The 23,000-nt window shown below is 41.4% G+C and overlaps 1 protein-coding gene across 3 annotated transcripts in view; it reads right to left on the reverse strand.

Moving 5' to 3' along the window:
• gk (glycerol kinase) overlaps positions 1-23,000 on the reverse strand; it is a 54,476-nt gene that overhangs the window by 9,579 nt on the left and 21,897 nt on the right. For 2 of the 3 annotated variants that reach the window (XM_051702503.1, XM_051702505.1), the window contains exons 3-14: positions 17,104-17,210; positions 16,931-17,008; positions 16,728-16,807; positions 15,808-15,945; positions 15,082-15,191; positions 14,554-14,620; positions 14,184-14,201; positions 10,386-10,421; positions 10,105-10,172; positions 9,874-9,916; positions 9,694-9,774; positions 9,421-9,499 (exon numbers count right to left, since the gene is read on the reverse strand). In XM_051702503.1, the coding sequence (XP_051558463.1) occupies positions 9,421-9,499; positions 9,694-9,774; positions 9,874-9,916; positions 10,105-10,172; positions 10,386-10,421; positions 14,184-14,201; positions 14,554-14,620; positions 15,082-15,191; positions 15,808-15,945; positions 16,728-16,807; positions 16,931-17,008; positions 17,104-17,210 (905 nt within the window). The remainder of the gene's footprint in view (positions 1-9,420; positions 9,500-9,693; positions 9,775-9,873; positions 9,917-10,104; positions 10,173-10,385; positions 10,422-14,183; positions 14,202-14,553; positions 14,621-15,081; positions 15,192-15,807; positions 15,946-16,727; positions 16,808-16,930; positions 17,009-17,103; positions 17,211-23,000) is intronic. The other variant, XM_051702504.1, reaches the window with a different exon arrangement.

Below are 23,000 nucleotides of genomic sequence, written 5' to 3' on the forward strand. Positions count from 1 at the left end.
AAGATTTGCATGCTTCAAAGCGGGTGGATCTGAGTTTTTATTCTACTTCCTGTGGTGCTCACTGTTGAACGACAGTTTGTAGAATTTCCTTCTGTGTGACAGCAGATGGACAAGCATCTTCGCCGCTTTCACTGCTTCACAGCAACTGGATTATTTTACTGTCCATGGACGTCAACGAAAAGGATCCTTGAAATTATTGGAATTTTCTGTAGCATGTAAAATAAGTGCTACAGCCTGATTCCATTTGTGTGTTTTTGTATATTGTTAACAAGCGTAAAAGATCAGTTTGTCTTTTATAAAGATGGCATTTTACAAATGTTTCAACAAGCACGTGAAAACAAGCATATTTTCCTCTGTCTGATAGCCACAAGCGCTGTTTAATGTAAAGCGGCACTCGTTGAGGCTGCTTGTGTTCACTGTGAATGCATGAATCTCAAGAAGCTTTGCTCTCAGCTCGTTTTTTCATTCTGAAAGCCGAGCCCACGCCGACACAATGCTCGCAGAGTTTGATTGCGTATTTGGTGGGCGCATAAACTCTAAACCGTTTATGCTCATTAATGACAGGACTGAATTCACGAAGCCTCTTGCGTGATTGCAAGCGCATTTGCATGTTTACACGATAACTGGCGTGATACAACAGGAAGTGCAGTTCGGTTTATTTACAATGCTGTTCTCAAGCTTCTTTGCTTTTGCTTTCATTTGAACATGCCAATGCACAAGAGGCTGCGCAAACTCTGTCCCCTCGTGAACGCTCATTGGAAACTGACTAGAAGTAAACAATTATAGTGAAAAGGGCTTAAATATTGATCTGTTTCTCACCCAAAGCAATCGTATCACTTTAGAAGACATTAATTTAACCACTGGATTTTACTATGACTGTCTGTGCTTTTTGGAGCTTTAAAAGTGCTGATCACCATCCACTTACATTGTATGGACCTACAGAGCTGAGATATTCTTCAAAAAATCTCTGTTTGTGTTCTGCAGTGGAAAGTCACACATCAGGGATGGCATAAGGGTGAGTAGATGAGAGAATTTTGGTTTTTGGGTGAACTATCCCTTTAATGTGTGGTGGATAACACATGAATAATCATATTAGAATATGTAAAATATGTGCCGTTTATCTTCCTCAAAGCAAGTAATATCTTGGTGTTAAATATCTTTGTGATAAATGAATAAAATTATATCAAAGTCAAAATAGCACATAACTCCGGTTCTGCAGATGAATGTCTCTGAGTGATCACAGGCCGTATCCAGGTAACCTCAAACCATGAGATTCATCTGCACAGTGAGCAGTGCAGAAAAACAACTTGCGCAAAAATGTTCCTTGGCAAGTTACTTGCAATTTTAGGTTTCAACCACGGATGTCTCTAGAGAGCCCAAACTTCCATAGTGCAGCTTTAAAGTAAAATTTGAATGAGTTTGCTTCACTGCCAATACCCATTGTTTTAGAAACATATTATCTCCTATGTATTAAAAATAAAAAAGTAAGACCTTTTGTGTTAAATCTACAGATAAAATAAACAAAATGCATTATTGTGTTTTAATAACATTACCCTGTTTGTATGGGGGGGCTCCAAAAACAGGTGCAGTCATAAAAAAGGGTCATAAATCTCATTTTAAAATATGGTACAGGATATTTTCTACTAATGTGTACCGACTTACCTCTAAAAAACGTTTTGTAAACGTTCTCAAATTTAAATCTAAAAGCTCTCATATTATACAACACTTTTACTTTCATAGAAATCAAATAGACACATCTCACTGGTCTATCAAGCCATGTGGTAGAACAGAGAACATTATGAAAACAGAAGAAAAAGTTTAATTAAAATAAGAGTTGAAATTGTTCAATGCAATGTACAGTTGAAGTCAGAAGTTTACATACACTTAGGTTGAAGTCATTTTTAACCATTCCACAGATTTAATATTAGCAAACTGTAGTTTTGGCAAGTCGTTTAGGACATCTACTTTGTGCATGACATGAGTAATTTTTCCAACAATTGTTTACAGACTGATTGTTTCACGTTTAATTGACTATCACAAATCACAATTCCAGTGGGTCAGAAGTTTACATACACTAAGTTAACTGTGCCTTTAAGCAGCTTGGAAAATTCCAGAAAATCATGTCAAGACTTTAGACAATTAGCTTCTCAGAATCAGAATAAGCTTTATTGCCAAGTATGCTTATGCATACAAGGCATTTGTCTTGGTGACAGGAGCTTCCAGTGTACAACAATACAAAAACAGCAACAACACATATATAGTAATAAAAAATAAAAATAATAGTTATACACATACGTACATACACACACACAGAAACACACATTCATACACATACGTAGTGCAATCTAATACAAATCTATTATCTGTTATGTTCAGTGCAAATGTTTTTTGTTTTTTCCCCAGAGGGATGAAATGGCAGAAGAAGTTGGATGTGTTGGATAAATATAAAAAAAGACTAAACTGTGTATTGCACATAGTTATTGCTCAATGGGGCAATTTAACTGTTCATGAGATATAGCCTGAGGGAAAAAACTGTTCCTGTGCCTGACGGTTCTGGTGCTCAGAGCTCTGAAGCATCAGTCAGATGGCAAAAGTAAAAAAAAAAAAAAAGGTAATGGGCAGGGTGAGTGGGGTCCAGAGTGATTTTTCCAGCCTTTCTCCTCACTCTGGAAGTGTCTAGTTCTTGAAGGGGGGGCAGGGGGCAACCAATAATCCTCTCAGCAGTCCGAACTGTCCGTTGTAGTCTTCTGATGTCTGATTACGTAGCTGAACCAAACCAGACAGTTACTGAAGTGCAGAGGTGTGGCAGCGGGGGCGTGGTCAAGCATCTCTCCGGGAGAGAGAAGTCAGGTGAATGTAAAAGCGGCCCCCCGCAAAGTGCAGCTTTAACTTGCGTGAACGCCCGTTGACACTGCTCCATCCACTGGACTGGGTCTTGGGCTCCCTTTTTAGTGAGATCAGTCAGCGGGCTGGTGACGTCCGAATAATTAGGTACGAACCTTCTATAATAGCCAGCCAGCCCCAGGAACTGTCTCACCCCCTTTTTGGTCTTGGGTCTCGGGCAAGTCGCAATCGCTGCTGTCTTGTCAATTTGGGGACGCACCTGCCTGTGGCCCAAGTGGAACCCCAGATACCGTACCTCCACCCGTCCAATCGCGCACTTCTTCGGATTCGCTGTGAGTCCCGCTCAGCGCAGCGATCTCAGAACCGCCCTCAGATGTTGCATATGCCGCTGCGAATCATTGCTATAAATAATGATGTCATCTAAATAGGCAGCGGCGTAAGCTAAATGCGGTCTGAGGATTCAGTCCATGAGACGCTGAAACGTAGCCGGGGCTCCAAACAAACCAAACGGAAGTGTCACAATTTGGTGTAATCCAAACGGTGTGGAGAAGGCGGTTTTCTCACGGGAAATTGGTGTCAAGGGGACCTGCCAATAACCCTTCTTCAAATCCAATGTCGATTAAAAACGAGCAGTGCCCAACTGATCGAGCAACTCATCAATGCAAGGCATTGGATACGCATCAAATTTAGACACCGCGTTGACGTTTCTATAATCCACACAGAATCGCACAGACCCGTCGCTCTTAGGCACTAGAACAACTGGGCTGGACCAATCGCTGTGGGATTCTTCTATTACCCCCATATCAAACATCGCATCCAATTCTTACCGAACGATTTTCTTTTTGTGTTCGGGTATTCAATAGGGGCGGCTACATACCACGACCCCCGGCTCGGTCTCGATGTGGTGATGGATGAGGTTTGTACGTCTCGGTAGAGGGGAGAACACATCTGCAAACTCCTGTTGCAACCTAGCAACCTCCGCGAGTTGGCTCGGTGAGAGGTGGTTTCCGCAAATGACCGGGATGAACTGATTATGTTTTGAACTCACCTCCGGTCCGAGCTCCGCCTTCTCGGGAACTACCGTAGCCAACGTCACGGGAACCGCCTCCCTCCACAATTTCAGGAGATTGAGGTGGTATATTTGACGTGCGCCCCCTCTATCAGTTCGTTTAACCTCAAAATCGAGATCTCCCACTCATCGTGTGACCTCAAAGGGTCCTTGCCACTTGGCGAGTAATTTAGAGCTTGATGTGGGAAGCAATACAAGCACTTTATCTCCCGGTGCAAATTCCCTTAGCTGAGTTCCCCTGTCATACAGTCGGCGCTGTCGTTCTTGAGCTTGGAGCAAATTCTCCTGTGTTAGCTGCCCCAAAGTGTGGAGTTTTGCTCTAAGATCAAGAACGTACTGAATTTCATTTTTACTGTTTGAAGGTCCCTCCTCCCAGGCTTCTCAAAATACATCAAGCACACGCATTGGCATCGCCCATACAGCAGCTCGAATGGGGAGAAGCCAGTGGAGGCTTGCGGGACCTCTCGTACTGCAAATAACAGGGGGTCGAGCCATTTATCCCAATTTCTAGCATCATCGTGCACGAACTTACGAATCATGTTTTTGAGGGTTTTATTAAATTGTTCCACCAGGCCATCCGTTTGAGGATGGTATACACTGGTGCGAATCGATTTAATATTTAACAACTCGTACAGTTCGCGTAGTGTCCGTGACATAAATGTTGTGCCCTGATCGGTGAGGATTTCTTTCGGAATCCCCACCCGGGAGATTATTTTGAAGAGTGCCTCCGCAACACTGCGTGCTGAGATGTTGCGAAGAGGCACTGCTTCCGGATATCGCGTTGCATAGTCCACTAGGACCAATACAAAGCGATGTCCGCGTGCTGACCGTTCTAATGGCCCGACGAGGTCCATTCCAATTCTCTCAAAGGGGACCTCGATCAGAGGGAGAGGGCGCAATGGCGCTTTTGGGGTGGCCGGTGGGTTAACCAGCTGGCATTCGCGGCATGCCACACACCACCTGCGGACATCGCCACCAATGCCCGGCCAATAGAAACGGGCTATTAGACGGTTCAGTGTTTTCCTTTCTCCTAGGTGACCCGCCATGGGATTATAATGAGCCACCTGGAATACCATTTCCCGACAGCTCCTTGGAATCAAAAGTTGGGTTGTATCCTCTTTGGTCCGAGTGTCCTGTGTCACTCTATACAACCGCTCATTTATAAATCGCAAAATAGGGGTATGAAAGGGCAATGTCAGGCTGGAGTCGTTGACCATCGATGACTCTCACTTGGTCAAAGGTGTGTTTGAGGGTTTCGTCTCGCGACTGCTCCAAAGGGAAATCCCCATCAGGGAATTCCCTGAGAAGGGGAGCGGCTGCAGCCTCGCCCCCTCTCTCGTCATTATGACGTGGAGCTGTTGAGGACAGCCCCGGCTCCGCCTCCCCTGTCAGAGCATCGCACATCACACATCTCCCTATTTTCGTACAGGACCCATCCGTGCAAATTCCCTTTAATAAAATTCTAAAATCAGGCCAATCAGTCCCCAAAATTAAAATCGGATGAGTGAGGCGGGAACTAACCGCGGCCTCCACTCTATGCTTTTTCCCCCGAAATTTAATCGTCAGGGTCACTACCGGATACTTGTGAATATCCCCGTGTACACATTTCACCTTCACCGTTTTAGTTGTGACCAATGCCTCGGGTTGAACCAGGCGTTGGTGGATTGTGGTTTGATTACAACCAGTGTCCACCAACGCTTGGTGAGTACCCCCTTGATGCTTACCGGTATCCGGTACGCTCCAGCCCGGTCGAGGGCAGCCTGTGGGAGGTCAGAGACCCGCACCACTGTCCCCAGCTCCATCAGAGGGCACTGATCTCGGAAGTAGCTCGGGTCTCCGCACCTCCAGCAGGCCGGCCCAGGCGCTATGCCCGCACTTGCGTCAGCGGGCGCCCCCCCCTGAGGGGGAGAGCGGCGCCTCCCACACCCGGGGAACTGGTCTCCGTGGCTGAAGTCCTCCTCGTCTGCGTGGGGCAGGAACGGGACCTGGAGAGAGAGCAGAACGAGAGGAGATGGGGAGGGGAATGAGACGGGGGAAGAGAGAGAGTGAGGGCTCTTCCGCCCTCGGGATCGCCGCCATGTGGTCCTCCGTAAGCCGGACAGCTTCCTCCAGCAACGCTGGACGGTGGCACTGGACCCACTCCGCCATCCCTTTTGGCAGTTGACGTATTAATTGTTCCAGTACCACCTGGTCGATGATCACGTCGACGCCGCGGTCCCCCGCTAGCAACCATCTTCGGCAGGCGTCGCAGAGCCGTTGGGCGAAGGCAAACGGGCGGACGGAGTTCTCCAACTTCAGGCTCCGGAAGAGCTGACGACTTTCTTCCGGACTCCGACCAACCCGCTGCAGGATGGCTTTTTTTAAGTCTCCGTAGGCCAGGAGGCTCATCGCTGGTAGTTGTTGAGCCGCGAGTTGGGCTTCCCCGGACAGCAGCGGTATGAGTCGGGCCACCCACTTGTCGAGCGGCCAGCCCCAGATCTCGGCGGTGCGTTCAAAGAGATCCAGGAACGCCTCTGGGTCATCCGCCGCCCCCATCTTTTGTAACGTAGGCGGGGGTAACGGCGTGTGGGTGTCCGGGTTCGCGGCTGGGGATGCCTCCTGGCTGAGAAGGCTCCAGATCGCCTGTTGGTCCTCTGGAGCGCGCATGAGCTCCACAAACCGGCGGTCTTGATCTTGTTGGAGCTCAAGCAGGGATTGCTGGTGGCTCCGATGTAGGCCAGCGAGGGCTTGGAGGATCTCCGCCAACTGGGAGGACTCTACGGGGCGACTTCTATCCATCTTTAATCAAACTTCAAATTCTTCCGTGTTTCGGCACCAGTGTGACACTTCTCAGTGGAAGGAGGCGGCGAGAAGCAGATTTCCTGGTTCAGGTAGGCATTTTTATTTTCCTTACTGCAGCACATACACACTCTCAGGGCTTTACGTTGTTGGAAACCACAGTCTAAACACATCCACAAACTAGCTTACACAATAAACTCTCAGATTTGTATTCATAGTAACTTTTAACTTCATAGTCCATACCCAGGCTCTCTCTCGTCTAAGTGCTGTGTGGCTCTATTTATGCCGCTCTCCCCGTGCTCACTGAAATTAGAGACAGGTGTTGACATAATTTAGCTCAGGTGTAAGCACCCTTACCGCTTTCTCTCTCCCCGGAGAGATGCTTGACCATGCCCCCGCTGCCACAAGAGGACAGACTCAATGACTGCAGAGTAGAACTGTATCAGCAGCACCTGTGGCAGGTTGAACTTCCTCAACTGGCGAAGAAAATACAACCTCTGCTGGGCCTTTTTCACAATGGAGTCAATGTGTGTCTCCCACTTCAGGTGCTGTGAGATGGTAGTGCCCAGGAACCTGAATGACTCCACTGCTGCCACAGCGCTGTTTAGAATGGTGAGGGGGGTCAGTGTTGGGGTGTTCCTCCTAAAATCCACAATCATCTCCACCATTTTGAGTGTGTTCAGCTCAAGGTTGTTTTGATTGCACCAGACAGCCAGCTGTTCAACCTCCCTTCTGTATGCAGACTCATTGTCATCTCAGATGAGGCCGATGACAGTGGTGTCATCTGCAAACTTCAGGAGCTTGACAGAAGGGTCCTTGGCAATACAGTCATTGGTGTAGAGGGAGAAGAGTAGTGGGGAGAGCACACATCCCTGGGGGGCACCAGTGCTGATTGTACAGGTGCTGGAAGTGAGTTTCCCCTGTCTCACAAGCTGCTGCCTGTCCGTCAGCAAGCTGGTAATCCACTTACAGATAGACATGTGAACAGAGAGTTGGTGTAATTTATTCTGGAGTACAGCTGGGATGATGGTGTTGAAAGCCGAACTGAAGTCCACAAAAAAGATCCTTGCATATGTCCCTGGTCTGTCCAGATGTTGCAGGATATGATGCAATCCCATGTTGACTGCATCATCCACAGACCTGTTTGCTCGATAAGCAAATTGAAGGGGATCTAGAAAGCGTCCAGTGATGTTCTTCAGGTGGGTCAACACCAGTCTCTCAAATGAGGGCGACAGGTCTGTAGTCATTAAGCCCTGTGATTTTTGGTTTCTGATAGGAGGTGTACTGAATTGCAGGTGTACCTGTGGATGTATTTAAGGCCTTCCTTCAAACTCAGTGCCTCTTTGCTTGACATCATGGGAAAATCAAAAGAAATCAGCCAAGATCAGCCATGTTCATCTCTACAAACAATAGTATGCAAGTATAAACACCATGGAACCACGCAGCCATCATACTGCTCAGGAAGGAGACGCATTCTGTCTCCTAGAGATGAACGTAGTTTGGTGCGAAAAGTGCAAATCAATCCCAGAACAACAGCAAAAGGACCTTGTGAAGATGCTGGAGGAAACAGATAGACAAGTATCTATATCCACAGTAAACCGAGTCCTATATCGACAACCTGAAAGGCTGCTCAGCAAGGAAGAAACCACTGCTCCAAAACCGCCATAAAAAAGCCAGAATTCAGTTCGCAAGTGCACATAGAGAACAAAAGATCTTACTTTTTGGAGAAATGTCCTCTGGACTGATGAAACATAAATAGAACTGTTTGGCCATAATGACCATCGTTATGTTTGGAGGAAAAAGGGTGAGGATTGCAAGGTGAAGAACACCATCCCAACCATGAAGCATGGGGGTGGCAGCATCATGTTGTTGGGGTGCTTTGCTGCAGGAGGGACTGGTGCACTTCTCAAAATAGATGGCATTATGAGGAAGGAAAATTATGTGGATATATTAAAGCAACATCTCAAGACATCAGCCAGGAAGTTAAAGCTTGGTCGCAAATGGGTCTTCCAAATGGACAATGACCCCAAGCATACCTCCAAAGTTGTGGCAATATGGCTTAAGGACAACAAAGTCAAGGTATTGGAGTGGCCATCACAAAGCCCTGACCTCAATCCGATAGAAAATTTGACCCAAGTTAAACAATTTAAAGGCAATACTACCAAATACTAACAAAGTGTATGTAAACTTCTGACCCGCTGGGAATGTGATGAATGAATTATTTCAGCTTTTATTTCTCTCTCTCTACTATTATTCTGACATTACACATTCTTAAAATAAAGTAGTGATCCTAACTGACCTAAGACAGGGAATGTTTTCTACGATTAAATGTCAGGAATTGTGAAAAACTGAGTTTAAATATATTTGGCTAAGGTGTATGTAAATTTCTGACTTCAACTGTAGATCGAAGTATGGCATATAATCACTGCTCAACTAAAGCTATGGTGACATCCTCCAACTCTGGACCCACTGCAGCCAAAAAGTAAAATTTCCTTTAGAGTATGCACTCATGCAACACAATATGCAGTGGAAGGTTCTCGTGCCGAATTACTTCTTCACCTCTACACAACTTAATCACTAGTGAGTGAAATCTGAACATTTACTAGCCAGTGGCTAATAACAGACATTTTTTGTCGCATAGCACAAAAATTAGGTTGCATATGCAAGTGATTTACTTGCATTGTAGAGGGCTGCATTATATGAGACGATCTTAAAGTGATTATACACACCTAGTTCTGTGGAAGTCTGGATGATTCCAAGGTTATCCTTTAACCAGCGCACAACTGCCCCAGCAATGGCAACAGAACCCTAGAATACAGCAATCACAGAACAATGCGCATGAAGGACTGGCCACATAATCACTTTTCACATCACAAACCGATTATGAGAAAAGTAGTAGTGCTTAGAATTCAAAATACAGTGAGTAAAATGCATTAAGTTTTTCTTCAAACAAGCCAAAAAAGTTATACAACAATCAATTGAAAAGATTACAACATTATTACTTCTAGTGCATAGCAGGCTGGCTTGTCACGCCCTAGTTGATAAGCAATCGTTGTCAGAAGGCCATGGTCTGACATTACAGGCTTTAGGAAATAAACCAAAAACAACATTAGATTAAAAACATCACATAATACTCTTTGTTATTATATTTGTTTTTAAACAACTACATGCATGTTGAATACCTTGGTTCCTACATTTTTAAGCAGGAAACAACCAGTGCCATAACTGTAAATAAAAAGTCAGACAGAAAGCACATAAACAATTACAAAGTAACATAGCATGGCAGGGGACATAGTCTTCAGTCAGTCTCAATAAACATTTTCACATGTTGACATGACAGGTTGACATGTGGAGAGCAGTAGAATTCGCATTGGTGCATATGAAAGAGACAGACTGACAAAATAATATCATACGTATTTTTGGCTTGTCCATCCTTGAAGCACATTTGTCCAACTAGTGCAGCAGACTGGTCGCCAAGACACTATAAACAGGAGGTGAAGTTAATTTAAAAAGGACCACTGAAAATATTTGTATTCCTGTGTTATCCTTGTGAATCTGAAGACATTGTTTTCATTTTATATTGTTTCACTTGATTAGGATCATGTAACAGTATACAAGTTATGAAGACTGTCATGTGGGATTTCAAAATAGATTAGCTAAATGAGAGTAAAAATAATGTTAATAGTCTTCTTACCCCTGATATGGGGACACCAGTTAAAGGGCCAGATTTCTGTTTGAAGACAAATGTAGAACATTGAAAAGTAAACCAAGGAAAAAAGGGGAAGGGGGGGGAATGAAAATCTTCAAAATTAATGTAACATGTTCAACATGCATCAACAGGCCTCTGCTTCAAGCCTGCATATAAAACTCCACTTAGACCACTGAGATTAATTATTATAAAGTCTTCTGACATTTTCAAGTGGACATTAGCAACATTCTCCAAATTATCCTATTTTGTGTGTCATAACCATATGCTGTGTACTGAAAAGTACCTGCGCTAGACATACCACACAAATTAGTAAAGCCAAAGAGACGAAATGGTGCCTTGAACCTCAGATGAACTTAAGTTTGAAGGGGCCTATTGATGAGTTGAATACATTCACTATCAACCAGGGATCCAGACTAACATTTGAGAGCAAGTTCTAATATTGGTGGCACCAGCATCTCATTTAGTAGCACCGGTGGTGTGGTGGGGGTCTGGGGCCTATAAAATGAAAAATGTGAAGACCAAAACTAATAATAAAAGTGATTTTTATTATTAGATTACAAAAATAAGTAAAATTACCAATAATATTGCATATTTTGTCCCACTGAAATGCTCATTAGACAGTAAGGCACTGATTTTGAGTTGGGATGCATATGTACATTTACTGGTATTAACAACAGTAAGGTTATCTACAATATCTACAAAGAGTAAACACCTAAGTTTTAACAGTGATTACGAAACAAGGCCATGGTAACTACACGGAAGCATGGATCTTCTCTACCATAGTTATGTAACATGATTTCTATTAAACAAACTATGGCATTTTGTAATGTAAAAAAAAAAAAAAAAAAGAACCCAAAATGCATTTAAAAACCATACAAATACAAAATATAAATATTTATAAATTGCCACAGTTGTTAAAAAAAAAAAAAAAAAAAAAAAAAAAAATTATAAATAAATTTAATAGAGCTTTAGTAGTTATTTTTAATCTATTTCTGCCTGAGACAGGATTGTGTCAAGGAACAGATCTGGGGAAGGCTGCAAAAATGTTCTGGTTGCATTGAAGGTTCCCAAGAGCACAGTGGCCTCCATAATTCTTAAATGGAAGAAGTTTGGAACAACCAGGACTCTTCCTAGAGCTGGCCACCCGGCCAAACTGAGCAATCGGGGGAGAAGGGCCTTGGTAAAAGAAATGACCAAGAACCCAATGGTCACTCTGGTTGAACTCCAGAGATAATGTGTGGAGATGGGAGAAACTTGCATAAAGGACAACCATCACTGCAACACAACACCGATCTGGGCTTTATGGTAGAGTGGCCAGACGGAAGCCTCTCCTTAGTGCAAGATACATGAAAGCGTACTTGGAATTTGCAAAAAAAAAAATCACCAAAAGGACTCCCAGACTTAGATGAAATGAAGATTAAACTGTCAGGCCTCAATTCCAAGCGTCATGTCTGGAGGAAACCAGGCACTGCTCATCACCTGCGCAATACCATCCCAATGGTGAAGCATGGTGGTGGTAGCACCATGCTGTGAGGGTGTTTTTCAGCAGCAGGGACTGGGAGACTGGTCAGGGTTGAAGGAAAGCTGAACACAGCAAAATACAGAGATATCCTTAATGAAAACCATGTCCAGATTGCTCAGGACCTCAGACTGGGCCAATGCACACAAACAAGACAACGCAAGTGTGGCTTAGTGACAACTCTGTGAATGTCCTTGAGTGGCCCAGTCAGAGCCTGGACTTGAACCCAATTGAACATCTCTGGAGAAACCTGAAAATGGCTGTCCACCGACGGTTCCCATCCAACCTGACAGAGCTTGAGTGTACCTGCAGAGAAGAATGGCAGAAAATCCCCAAATCCAGGTGTGCAAAGCTTGTCGCTTCATACCCAAAAAGACTGTAATCTGTAAGAGGCTGTAATTGCTGCCAAAGGTGCTTCAACTAAGTACTCAGTTAAGAGTCTGAATACTTGTATCAATGTGATATTTCAGTTTTTTTATTTTTAATACATTTGCAAAGTTATCAAAAATCTGGTTTTTGCTTTGTCATTATGGGGTATGGAGTGCAGATTAATGTGAATGTTTTTTTTTTTTTTTTTAAAGCATTTTAGCATAAGGCTGCAACATAAGATGTGAAAAAAATGAAGGTGTCCGAATACTTTCTGAATGCACTGTATATACAGTACATGCTAGTTATAATTTATTCCTTGATCACTGATCAAAACAAGCAAGAGTTTTCTTGTGTTTTAAGTTTTAGGTCACTAACGTAGTCACTAACGTACCACATGCATTTACTGACAGACATACTGCAGACATTTTATTCTATAGTCATGTATGTTCCAGCTGGATAAGGCCTGTGTCCCAGTGAGGTCTGCCTCAACCTTAAGGGAAAGATAGCCCTCTGTTTTATTGTCTAATGATGCCATTGCAGGGATTGTTTTTAATTTGAAGTGTTGTGACTGAGCCAAAGGAACTGAGCTCCAAAAAGGTATATAAAAATAGAAGAGACTCTCGATTTATGACTCATCTCTGACCCTTATCGGCTGACCAATTTTACTTTGTGTTTTAAAAATATAAACTTCAAATGATTGCATTAATGTAGTTGAACAGAACACCATCTTTGGACATTTCTAGAATTATCTGTTCTTTTCCCCTATAAGAACTCTGTACTTTTATGAGCTGATGTAAAATAATTTGCATACGTCTATAATTACTGTTGTTTCAGTGGTCCAAGTTAGTTCGAGTTTAGGTCCTCAACTCATTTTCTGTTTCTCTCTTTTGCCTTTAGAAATGTGTAGAACTTTTTTGTCTTCAGTAAACTCTCTCTTAACTGATTGTAACTTTGACTCCTGGTCTTCATTGTTCATACTGGTCTCTCTAATAGGTCAAGCTGTATTCCCATACAAGTTCATTTTAAAAGTGTTGAGAATTGTAAGTGAAGCCTTTACATTTGAAATTTTCAGTGTCCGACGTTACAACCCTGGCCTTTCTCTCTCTGCCTCTTGGTATCAGTATGGAGGCAGGTTTTGGTTGGGTAGGGGAAGTAATTGTTAATTAGTTCATCTGTGGGTGTGGGGTATAAAAAGTAGTTTGGCTCTTTTGTTTGAGGTCTTTCTCTCCTTTCGGGATGGTTGCATCTCTCCAGAGGAGACCTTAGCTTCACTCTTTCTTTCATGCTCCCCATCATTTACAGCTCCATTAGATTTTTGTTGTAGCTCCTTTATTTAACCCCTAGATATTATTTTCATTATACCTTGTATACTATTTTTAAGTGAATAAATTCATATCACTGAAATGACCTTTCGTGTGTGACTCCCCTTTAGGTTGCGGTGGAGAACGAGCTGGCCATAACACCGATCATGAGAAGCTTCATAATTATTAGTCTAACTGGAGTCTGTGTGTCTTCAGTCATAGTGGAGAAAAAAATAAGAAAGAGGCAACAAAGAAGAGGACCATAGCCAGCACACTAGATGAAAAGGTCCCAAAACTGGCATAAACTTTATAGGATGTTGGAAAGGACAGGCCTAAAGCCAGTAAGTTGTAATGACAGAGTGATACATCGAGCATCAAGCCAAAACACAATGAAAAATAATGACATCACCATTTGGTACATTTCCAATAAGACCTAAACTAAAAAAAATATAAAAATAAATAAAAATGCACTTCCAAGCACAGTAGGAAAAACAAGTTTGCGCCATATTGGAAATGCACCAATTTCTGTGATGGCAACATGGCACAGCAGAGGTGTCCCAGACATGATATTAAGGGGAGCAAGAAAATACTCACCAAATTAGAGCTGATTTTCTATCAGTCAGCCCAAAGAAATCACAGGACACAAAATATAATCATGATAAAAAGGGACATTCTAACATCTCTAGAAAGAAATCACTGCTCCACAGCAAATTTAAAATTTTAAATCTTTTGGTTTTTGTTTATGTACAACAAGATCAAATTATAAAGAATAGGCAGTTACTATTTTACAGGCACTGCTCTGGAGCAAAGCTCATTTCTCTCTTGAAGTGCAGAGAAATATTTATATTGCATCCTGTGTAGGACATATTTTAGAGCATTGTGGCAATTTTTCAGGACAGAATCATTCCAATCATGACATAATTACAGAGATGCATCAGTTCTCTATTATAGGTCAAACACTTACCATTAAACCATAGATCTCTGAAGAACTTCTCACTTTTGGCAGAATTTCCATTGGTATATCAAAATATCTGCAATCAGTTAAGATATCAGTTAAAAAATATTATTCTTGTCACTTAGTAATGTGCAATTGTATTGCTTTATATATAGAAAAAGTACGAACACAGTATGAACAAATGTTTGTTTGTGTATGCTAGGGTTGCTGCGATACCAAAAATTTGGCGTTGGTACGATAGCAGCCCTGGTACCTCGGTATCAATACTAAAATACTTCAGCAACAAATAAATAGCCTCAGATTACTGATGAAATCACACAAAAAAAAGGACTTGATTAAAAGAACTGCATCAAGTCTTGCAGTTTTATTTAATTAAATGTTTATATAAAAACAGTTTTAAATCAAATGAATAAATAAAGCTTTAATCAAATAAAAACCAACAAGATTATATCGTACCATTTAAAAAAGTTTGGTATCACAATATTTCTTTAGTATCGGTATATCGCGCAACCCTAGTATATGCATATGTGAACTTACGTGCAGAGTTCAGGATCCCAGTCCAGTGTAAGAATATTGAAGAGCATGGTCCGGCTGGCATTGGTCACATCTGTGCAATGTACACCTCCCTTCTTTCCCCCTGTCAGGCTCTGAAATATAGAGACATTACATATTATTTTAACAAGTTAAATTATTAGATCATGATCACTTTATAATGACTAGAGCAGGAAGTCAATCCATGACTATTACTTTATTGTTTTATATCTATAATATAATTTCAACACCAAAGGCCAGGGACGTCGATAAGGGGGGCACAACTGGGCCTTTTGTTCCAGGCCTGGGACGAAGGCAAATCCACAGGCACCGATCCTGTGGGTGCTCAGGAGCTTGAGTACCCACAGGGAAGACCTAGCACCAATGGCAATTTGTGATATTATGCTAATAAAATCAAATATGTGCAGTTAACATTGGCCAAATTAAATCTATGCAAGATTTTTCCAATGCACTTCTGATTAAAAAAAATTAAATCTAAAAATCTTACTAAGCACATCCTTTTAAAAGTACTTTCTGGAAAAAGAAAGTTCAATCAATGACAAAGCGCTTGAGGTTTATTTCAGAGTGTCTGTTAAAAAGTGTAAGCATAACTTAAGCAGCAGAACAACCTTGGATTGCCCCAATAGTAAGGCACCAATATATTACCTTTAAAACCCACATACACAATCACTGTAAAATGCATTTGCATTAGAGACACCATACTGGTCTTACCCAGATAAGCCAGGAATCAACAGTTCCAAACATGGCCCGGTGGGACAGCACAGCTTTATGCACCTCTTCCACATTATCCATCAGCCAGCGTAACTTCACTGCGCTGAAGTAAGTGCTGATGGGGAGGCCCGTCTTGTGCTTTATGGAAGGCAAGTGGACAAGAGATGCATATTATTTAATTTTGCCAGACTTGAACAAGAACAAGAGCAACTCTAAAGGCAAATTTATACTAACTGGGTGAACAGGCTTCTTTTAGCTCACCGAAAAATTATGATGAAATGCACTGATGTATTTGTTCTGCTAAGGTGTTCGTATGGTCTGAAATTCTTGACCAAGGAGAACTTGGCAAGTCAAAGAGAGATGACTGGTTAAAACTAACCATGGGTGTGGCTTTTCTTTATTTACAAACGTGCATTAAACTAGGCTTAAAAAAACGATTTTGGGTGGCCAAGATGGTAAAAGTAATGCACTTGGTCCCATATGACTTCTTACCAGACGTATCAAAAGATTTTTCGTTAATAATGTGACCGATTGTGGTTGTAGCTGTTCGAGATGATGGAGCCTTTTCAAATTTCTCGGTATGGAACATTGAAGTAAGCTAGCTGTAGCTGGTGTACGGAGGTAAATTGAAGATGGACACCATAGCAAATATTGCTGCAGTGTTCCCTTTTGCTCCAACAGCAAAGGAAAAAAAGCAGCGAGAAGAGAGCAAGATGCCAAATTTAATCAGTCACTTCCACAGCAGCTGTATTTGAAACTCCAGTACAGCACTGTGGACTAGTTTGATGGCGTTTTTTTTTTTTTTTTATATAATTTCAGGGTAATGTAATAATACCAAAATATGACATCATCAAGCCCTGTGAAAAGGGTCCATATAATTTTCCTTTACATGGAGACAATGCACTTCTGCGCACTCTTACTTTGAGATGGTTTTTGTTCCTGCCTGGAGTTTTGTTGATGAGTCTCTCAACTGTTGACTGGGTCCGCAGATCAAGCCAAACTAAACTCAAACAAATAATGGATTTGCACTAGTCTATAAAGCTGTAAAGCAGTATATTTGCTTTTTATAAATGCTGATATCAATAATACCTGGTCATATACTAGGGAGGTAAAGTTCACTTACCTATAGCATTGCAAAGTGGTTCACCAGTTTCCTTGTCCCAAACAAGGGTGGTTTCCCGCTGATTGGTCACACCAATGGCTAAAGAGAGATCACAATTAGCAAAGAAAAGAAAACTGAGCAAGCATGAGAGTGTAATGGCAGGTGCATGGAAGAATAAGAGTTTATTCTGATACCTTTAATGTTGGAGATGTCAATGTTTAGCTGGGTCAGTTTCTCACAGGTCCTGTCCATGCACTCATACACTGACTGAAGAATCTCTTTTGGATCCTGCTCCACCCAGCTAAAACCAGACGACAAATAATTTTAATGTTCTTACTAGCATCAGCCACATGAATTTTGCATGACCATAAAAATATAGCACACTGCACATAACTGAATACAGCTGACATCTCTGTCCTCAGTGTGAATGGAAGTACAAGAAAGTTGTACTCTATTACACTGTGTAATGATTAACCCTTTTATAGAGTTGTCACAATTCCAAAATTTCAGTAGTCAGTACAGATACCAGTAAAATTTCACGATTCTCAAAACAAATTTCGATACTCCTTTAGCCTATTAAAATGTTACATTTCAATAAGAAACAAGAAGTAACAAGAACACACAACATTGTCTTATTTTTGTCAAATAAAGTGCTGCACAACAGAGAATCACATTATAAATGAAAACTTCTATTCAGTACAATAGCACTCTTGCTTGCGAGATACACGTTTAACATAATAATAATAATAATTAGGGCAGTTGATTTAACGCATTAATTCAGTGAGATTAATTAGAAACATTCCTTCCCAGCGCCACTGAAAAAGTGTTGCGAAACTGCCATAGACTTCTGTTGTAATTGGAGAATGCAGAAGTGACGCGAGTCGTGGGGCAACCAATTGTTCCAAACACTGAATAGTTCCAGCACTGAACCCCATTCATTTTGGTGTTTCTCAAGCACACTCGCTGGTAAGTTGATGAAATGACTGCATTTTTTGACATTTTAATGCATTAGCTGACCTCTCATGAATCTAGTCAATAGTGGTATTTTATGTAGCCAGCTTTAGTTAATGTTTATCATTAGATAATAGCTAGTTAGATTCTAATTGCAGTTAGCTAACGTGAGCAACACTTCACTAGCTACCATAACCTGATGTCAGTTGGCCTACATTTACCTCAAATTAACTGCAGTTATTGGCGTTCGTTAACATACAAGACCATACCATAATAGTACAACTAATTTCAATGGCTGGTAGCTAGCTCAACTAGGCAACATGGCTAGCTTGTGTCTAGCAAGGTTGTTCCTTGGTTAATTCAGTCATTACACACATCGTTTGTTAGACACTGCATCAGTGATGGGTGATAAGATCAGCAGCATAAATGTGGATGATTATAGTAAAAAGAAAGTATAACTGCAGATAGCTAATTACTTTTCATATTTTTCTGTTGAAGAGCTGACCTGTGAAACCATGGAAGACTGACTTTGATGACATAGCAAGCCAGTTATCTAAAAATTTTCCAAAAAGCAATAAGGTATGTAATTGTCAGAAACAGCTCTCTGTATCCTCCTAAATAATCAGAGTTGAATCAATGCCTCTAAACAAAAAAAATGAACATTACAACCTTCATGAAGGTAGGATTTTTTGCAGGACTGTTGAACTGTATTAGTTTTAGCTCTGTGTACCTAATAAACTGGCAGCTGTATATATGCTTATAGGCTTCATAGAAATACCAAAATTGTATATTGTAAGAGTAGTGGAGTGCTAATAGAACATAGTCATACATACAATAACATGTATAATATCCCCTCACCCACCTCACCCTCAACATTCAGAGGAAAAAATAAATCAATCAATCAAATAATAATATATAATAGTAAGAGGTAAAATATTTTTTTTTAAAGGTGCTGTCATTTTATTTATCAAATTTCACTCATTAATTTCAGGCTAATCACTTTCCAGAAATTGCATAAAAGTGTCCCATATTTGACTGAATTCATTTAATTTCCCTCTGACCACATAGGTTAATTTCTCCAAAGCATGGCAGATTGATCTAAAAGTTAGATGTTATGAATACTACTTCAGTTTCCAGATAAGGGGTGCTAATTAACCCCTCCCTGACTTACATTAATTCTAGGGTGAGTTTTTCCCTATATCCTCATGCTAAAATTGACTGTAAATCCACATTTTAAAGCTGATATTTAAAAAAGTTTCTTCCTGAGTCACGTGACGGTATGCGAGGTTTGGACGTGTGAACGGCAAGCTCTGCGTACTTCGCTGTTTTTTTATTTTCTCCCCAGTTTGGAATGCCCAATTCTCAGTGTGCTCTAAGTCTTCGTAGTGGCGTAGTGATTTGCTTCAATCCGGGTGGCGGAGGACGAATCTCAGTAGCCTCTGTGTCTGAGACCGTCAACCGCGCATTTTATCACGTGGCTTGTTGAGCGTGTCAACGTGGAGACATAGCGTGTGTGGAGGCTTTGTGATATTCTCCGCGGCATCCACGCACAGATCACCACGAGCCCCACCGAGAGCGAACCACATTATAGCAACCATGAGGAGGTTACCCATGTGACTCTACCCTCCCTAGCAACCGGGCCAATTTGGTTGCTTAGGAGACCTGGCTGGAGTCACTCAGCATGCCCTGGATTCGAACTCATGACTCCATGGGTGGTAGACTTTGCTAGTTTTAATACTTTTTATGTCATAAACCGGTGAGATTCGATACACCCTGATCCTTAATTGTTCTAGGAAGGCAATATGTCAAAGAATTCAAAATCAATTCAAAGGTGGATTTGGAGTGCATCTGGGAGAAGTCGGAGGACTTGGAAAACCGTAACCAGCGGAAAAATGTCCGAATTGTTGGAATTCCTGAGGACGAAGTCTGCTTGACATAACAGGCCATAAGCTGGAAATCAAGCAAGCTTACAGGGTTCCGGCTCGGCGACCCGCTGAGGGAGACAGGCCCCAATCAATTCTGGCGAAATTTCTAAGATCATCCAATAAAAATTTCGTGTTACGCGAGGCGAGGAGAAAACAAGGCTTTATTGGAAGAACCACAGCATTTTCTTGTTCCCAGACTTTGCGAATTTGACAAGAGAGAAACGTGATGGATTCAAGGAATGCAAGAAACTCTTACATCAACAGAAGGTTGCTTTTGCACTGATGTTCCTGGACAAATTGAGAATAGATGCTAAGGATGGCCGCAAAATATTTACATGTCCCCAGAAAGCGATGTCCTTCATAAAGTCAATGGACTGAGTAAGTTATTTTGTGGTACTCACGTTGCAGCCAAGTGGACCGACTCACTGATCATTCACTTGACCGTCCAAGGAAACTGAGTGCCTTTTTTGTTTCTTTTTGTACTGGTTCCGCCTAGTGGCTGGAGTTGTTTTGTGTAGTAGCACTCCTTCGGAACAGTGTTGTAGATGAATCTGCACATTCTTTGTGCTTATGCCTCCTATTGGTTGGAGTTTGTTTTGTGGAGTATTTCTCGCAGGACATTGGAGTGACTGAGTCATTTGTTGCACTCATGCAGTAGTCGAATGAGCCGGCTCACTGAACATTCGTTTGACTGCCCAAGAAAACTGATTGGCCTTCTTTTTTTTTTTTTTTTTTTTTGCTGGTTCCGCTAGCGGCTGGAGCTTGTTTTGTGGAGGAACACACCTTCGGGACAGTTATGTAGATGAATCTACACATTCTTTGTGTTTATTCCGCCTTCTGGCTGGAGTTTGTTTTATAGATTATCTTCTGTTGGGTAATTCTGTCTCACAAAATTTGTATAGAAACACCGGACTTGAGCAATCCAACAGCAAAGTTGTCGCGGGGGCTCTCGTAGGCGTACATGGACTGTTTGAGTTTAGAGGGGTGGACGCCAGTTGGCGCTGTCATGCGCAGGGTTAATGCACACATTTTTCTTTTTTCTGTTTGTTTGGTTCCGGGGGAAGTTTGGGGTTTGATTGTTGCACTAATGCTGGAATGTGGTCTTTATCATTTTATTTTTGACACACAATCAATTTTTTCTCATATGTAAAAATGTCAAACGTTAATATGAATGGATTGTCTCTCTCCACGTGGAATGTGAATGGGTTTGGGGCACCCCATAAAAAGAAGGAAGGTTATTTCTCTTCTTAAATGTAAGAAATATGAGTGTTTCTTCAAGAAACGCATCTTTCCCCGCAGGAAGCTGAAAAATTTGGGCAGATATGGGGTGGACATGTTTTGGCTGGCTCAAGTAAGAGCAGGGGAGTCATTACACTGATAAGTAAGCATCTAAAATTCAAATGTCTCAAACAGATTAAAGATAAATTAGGAAGAGTCATTATTGTTTTAGCAGAAATTCAGGGGCAAAGGTTGATTTTGGTTAATATGTATGCACCTAACGCTGATGATCAGGGCTTTTTTTTATAGATCTTGAAGGGATGTTGCAAGCCGCTGGCACCCCTCATGATATAATATTGGGAAGAGACTTTAATCTTTTGATGGACTCAGTCCTTGATCATAGTGAAGCAAAAGTGTGTAAGCCCCCTAGGGCAACATTGACGCTTCACAGGATGTGTAAAAATCTTGGTCTTACAGATATTTGGAGACTTTTGAACCCATCTGGTAGGGACTATAAATTTTTTTCCATCAGTCCATAAGATTTATTCTAGAATAGATTTTTTTTATTTTTATATCCAAATCCCTCATTTCATCTGTTGTTGATTGTTCAATTGGAAACATTTTAGTCTTAGATCATGCCCTGGTGAGTTTAGAGGTGTTGCCACATACAGAGAAAAAGAAATCATATAGTTGGTGCTTTATTGTATCCCTTTTGCAAAATCCTGAATTCCACCAAATGTTAAAGGCTGAAATTAATGCCTTTAAAGCGGCAGATACTCTGGGAGTGGTGATTACTGCTTTTGGAAAAGGTCATGAGGCATCAGTGTATTACTCCCTGCCAATTTAGAGTCTGGGGGATGGAGCTTTAACCTCTTTCAAGAGATTATAGGAGAAAGATTTAAACTTGGTATTGGAGGAGGGAGTGTGGGCTAGGATTCTAAAAAACATCAAGTCTGTGCAATTCAAGATTTAACATAGATTCTATTGGATCCCCTCTAGATTGCATAGGCTTGGTCTTAAAGACACACCCACCTGCTGGCGATGCCAATTAGAAGATGGAGACACAACCCATGATTTTTGGTAGTGTGTTAAGATCCAATAATTTTGGTTGAAGGTTCAGAGTTTTATGTGTGACATATTGGGCACTCAAATTTCATTTTACCCCAGACTCTGTATTTAGGCGATGGGGCGGTCATCAATATAGGGGATAAACACATAAAAAATTGGGTCCTGACCAGGGGTGGAAAAAGTACTGAAAAATAATACAAGTAAAAGTACTGTCCTAAAAACTACTCAAGTAAGAGTAAAAGAGTAGCTCATTTTTAAAAGTACTCATGAGCAGTGAGTATTGAGTACTCGGTTGCGAAAGCTATGCCCCTTTATAATAAAAGCTCTATGCTGCAATTTAAAAATGTAGCACACATACCGTAATTTACATTCCCTTTTATGGCTGCTCGCCAGAAGAAAAAAAAAAGAAAAGATAAATATAGGTATTTTATAGGTGTTTGTGATGACAACTTTTAAAATACATCACTTATCTATGATACTGTAAACACTACATGAATCTGATTTTAAAAAATAAATAAAAGGGCGACATGATTACAGAAATTAAAAGACGAAAGTTATTTTCAGTATCATAATGTATGAAACAATTACATTCAAATCAGTTTATGTGTAGGGTCTAAATTTTCCTTAATGCCGACTGAGAGAGTTATTGTTGTGTATAAAATATTTTTAAAACAATGCAAGGAATGCAAAAAAACCCACTAAAAAAGCAGGGTCACTTGGCGCGTCATGTCCCGCACAATAGAGGCGGTAGAGCAATTGTTTGGTACAGGGGCCACATTGGGCTTTAAAGGAATAATTCACACAAAAATGAAAATTCTCTCATTTAGTCACCCTAATGCCATCCCGGATGTGTTGACTTTTTCTCCAGCAGAAGACAAATGAAGATTTTTAGAAGAATATTTCAGCTCTGTAGGTCCATACAATACAAT

This window comes from Myxocyprinus asiaticus, chromosome 7, assembly GCF_019703515.2.
Source record: "Myxocyprinus asiaticus isolate MX2 ecotype Aquarium Trade chromosome 7, UBuf_Myxa_2, whole genome shotgun sequence".
In the NCBI taxonomy this organism is placed as follows: Eukaryota; Metazoa; Chordata; class Actinopteri; order Cypriniformes; family Catostomidae; genus Myxocyprinus; species Myxocyprinus asiaticus.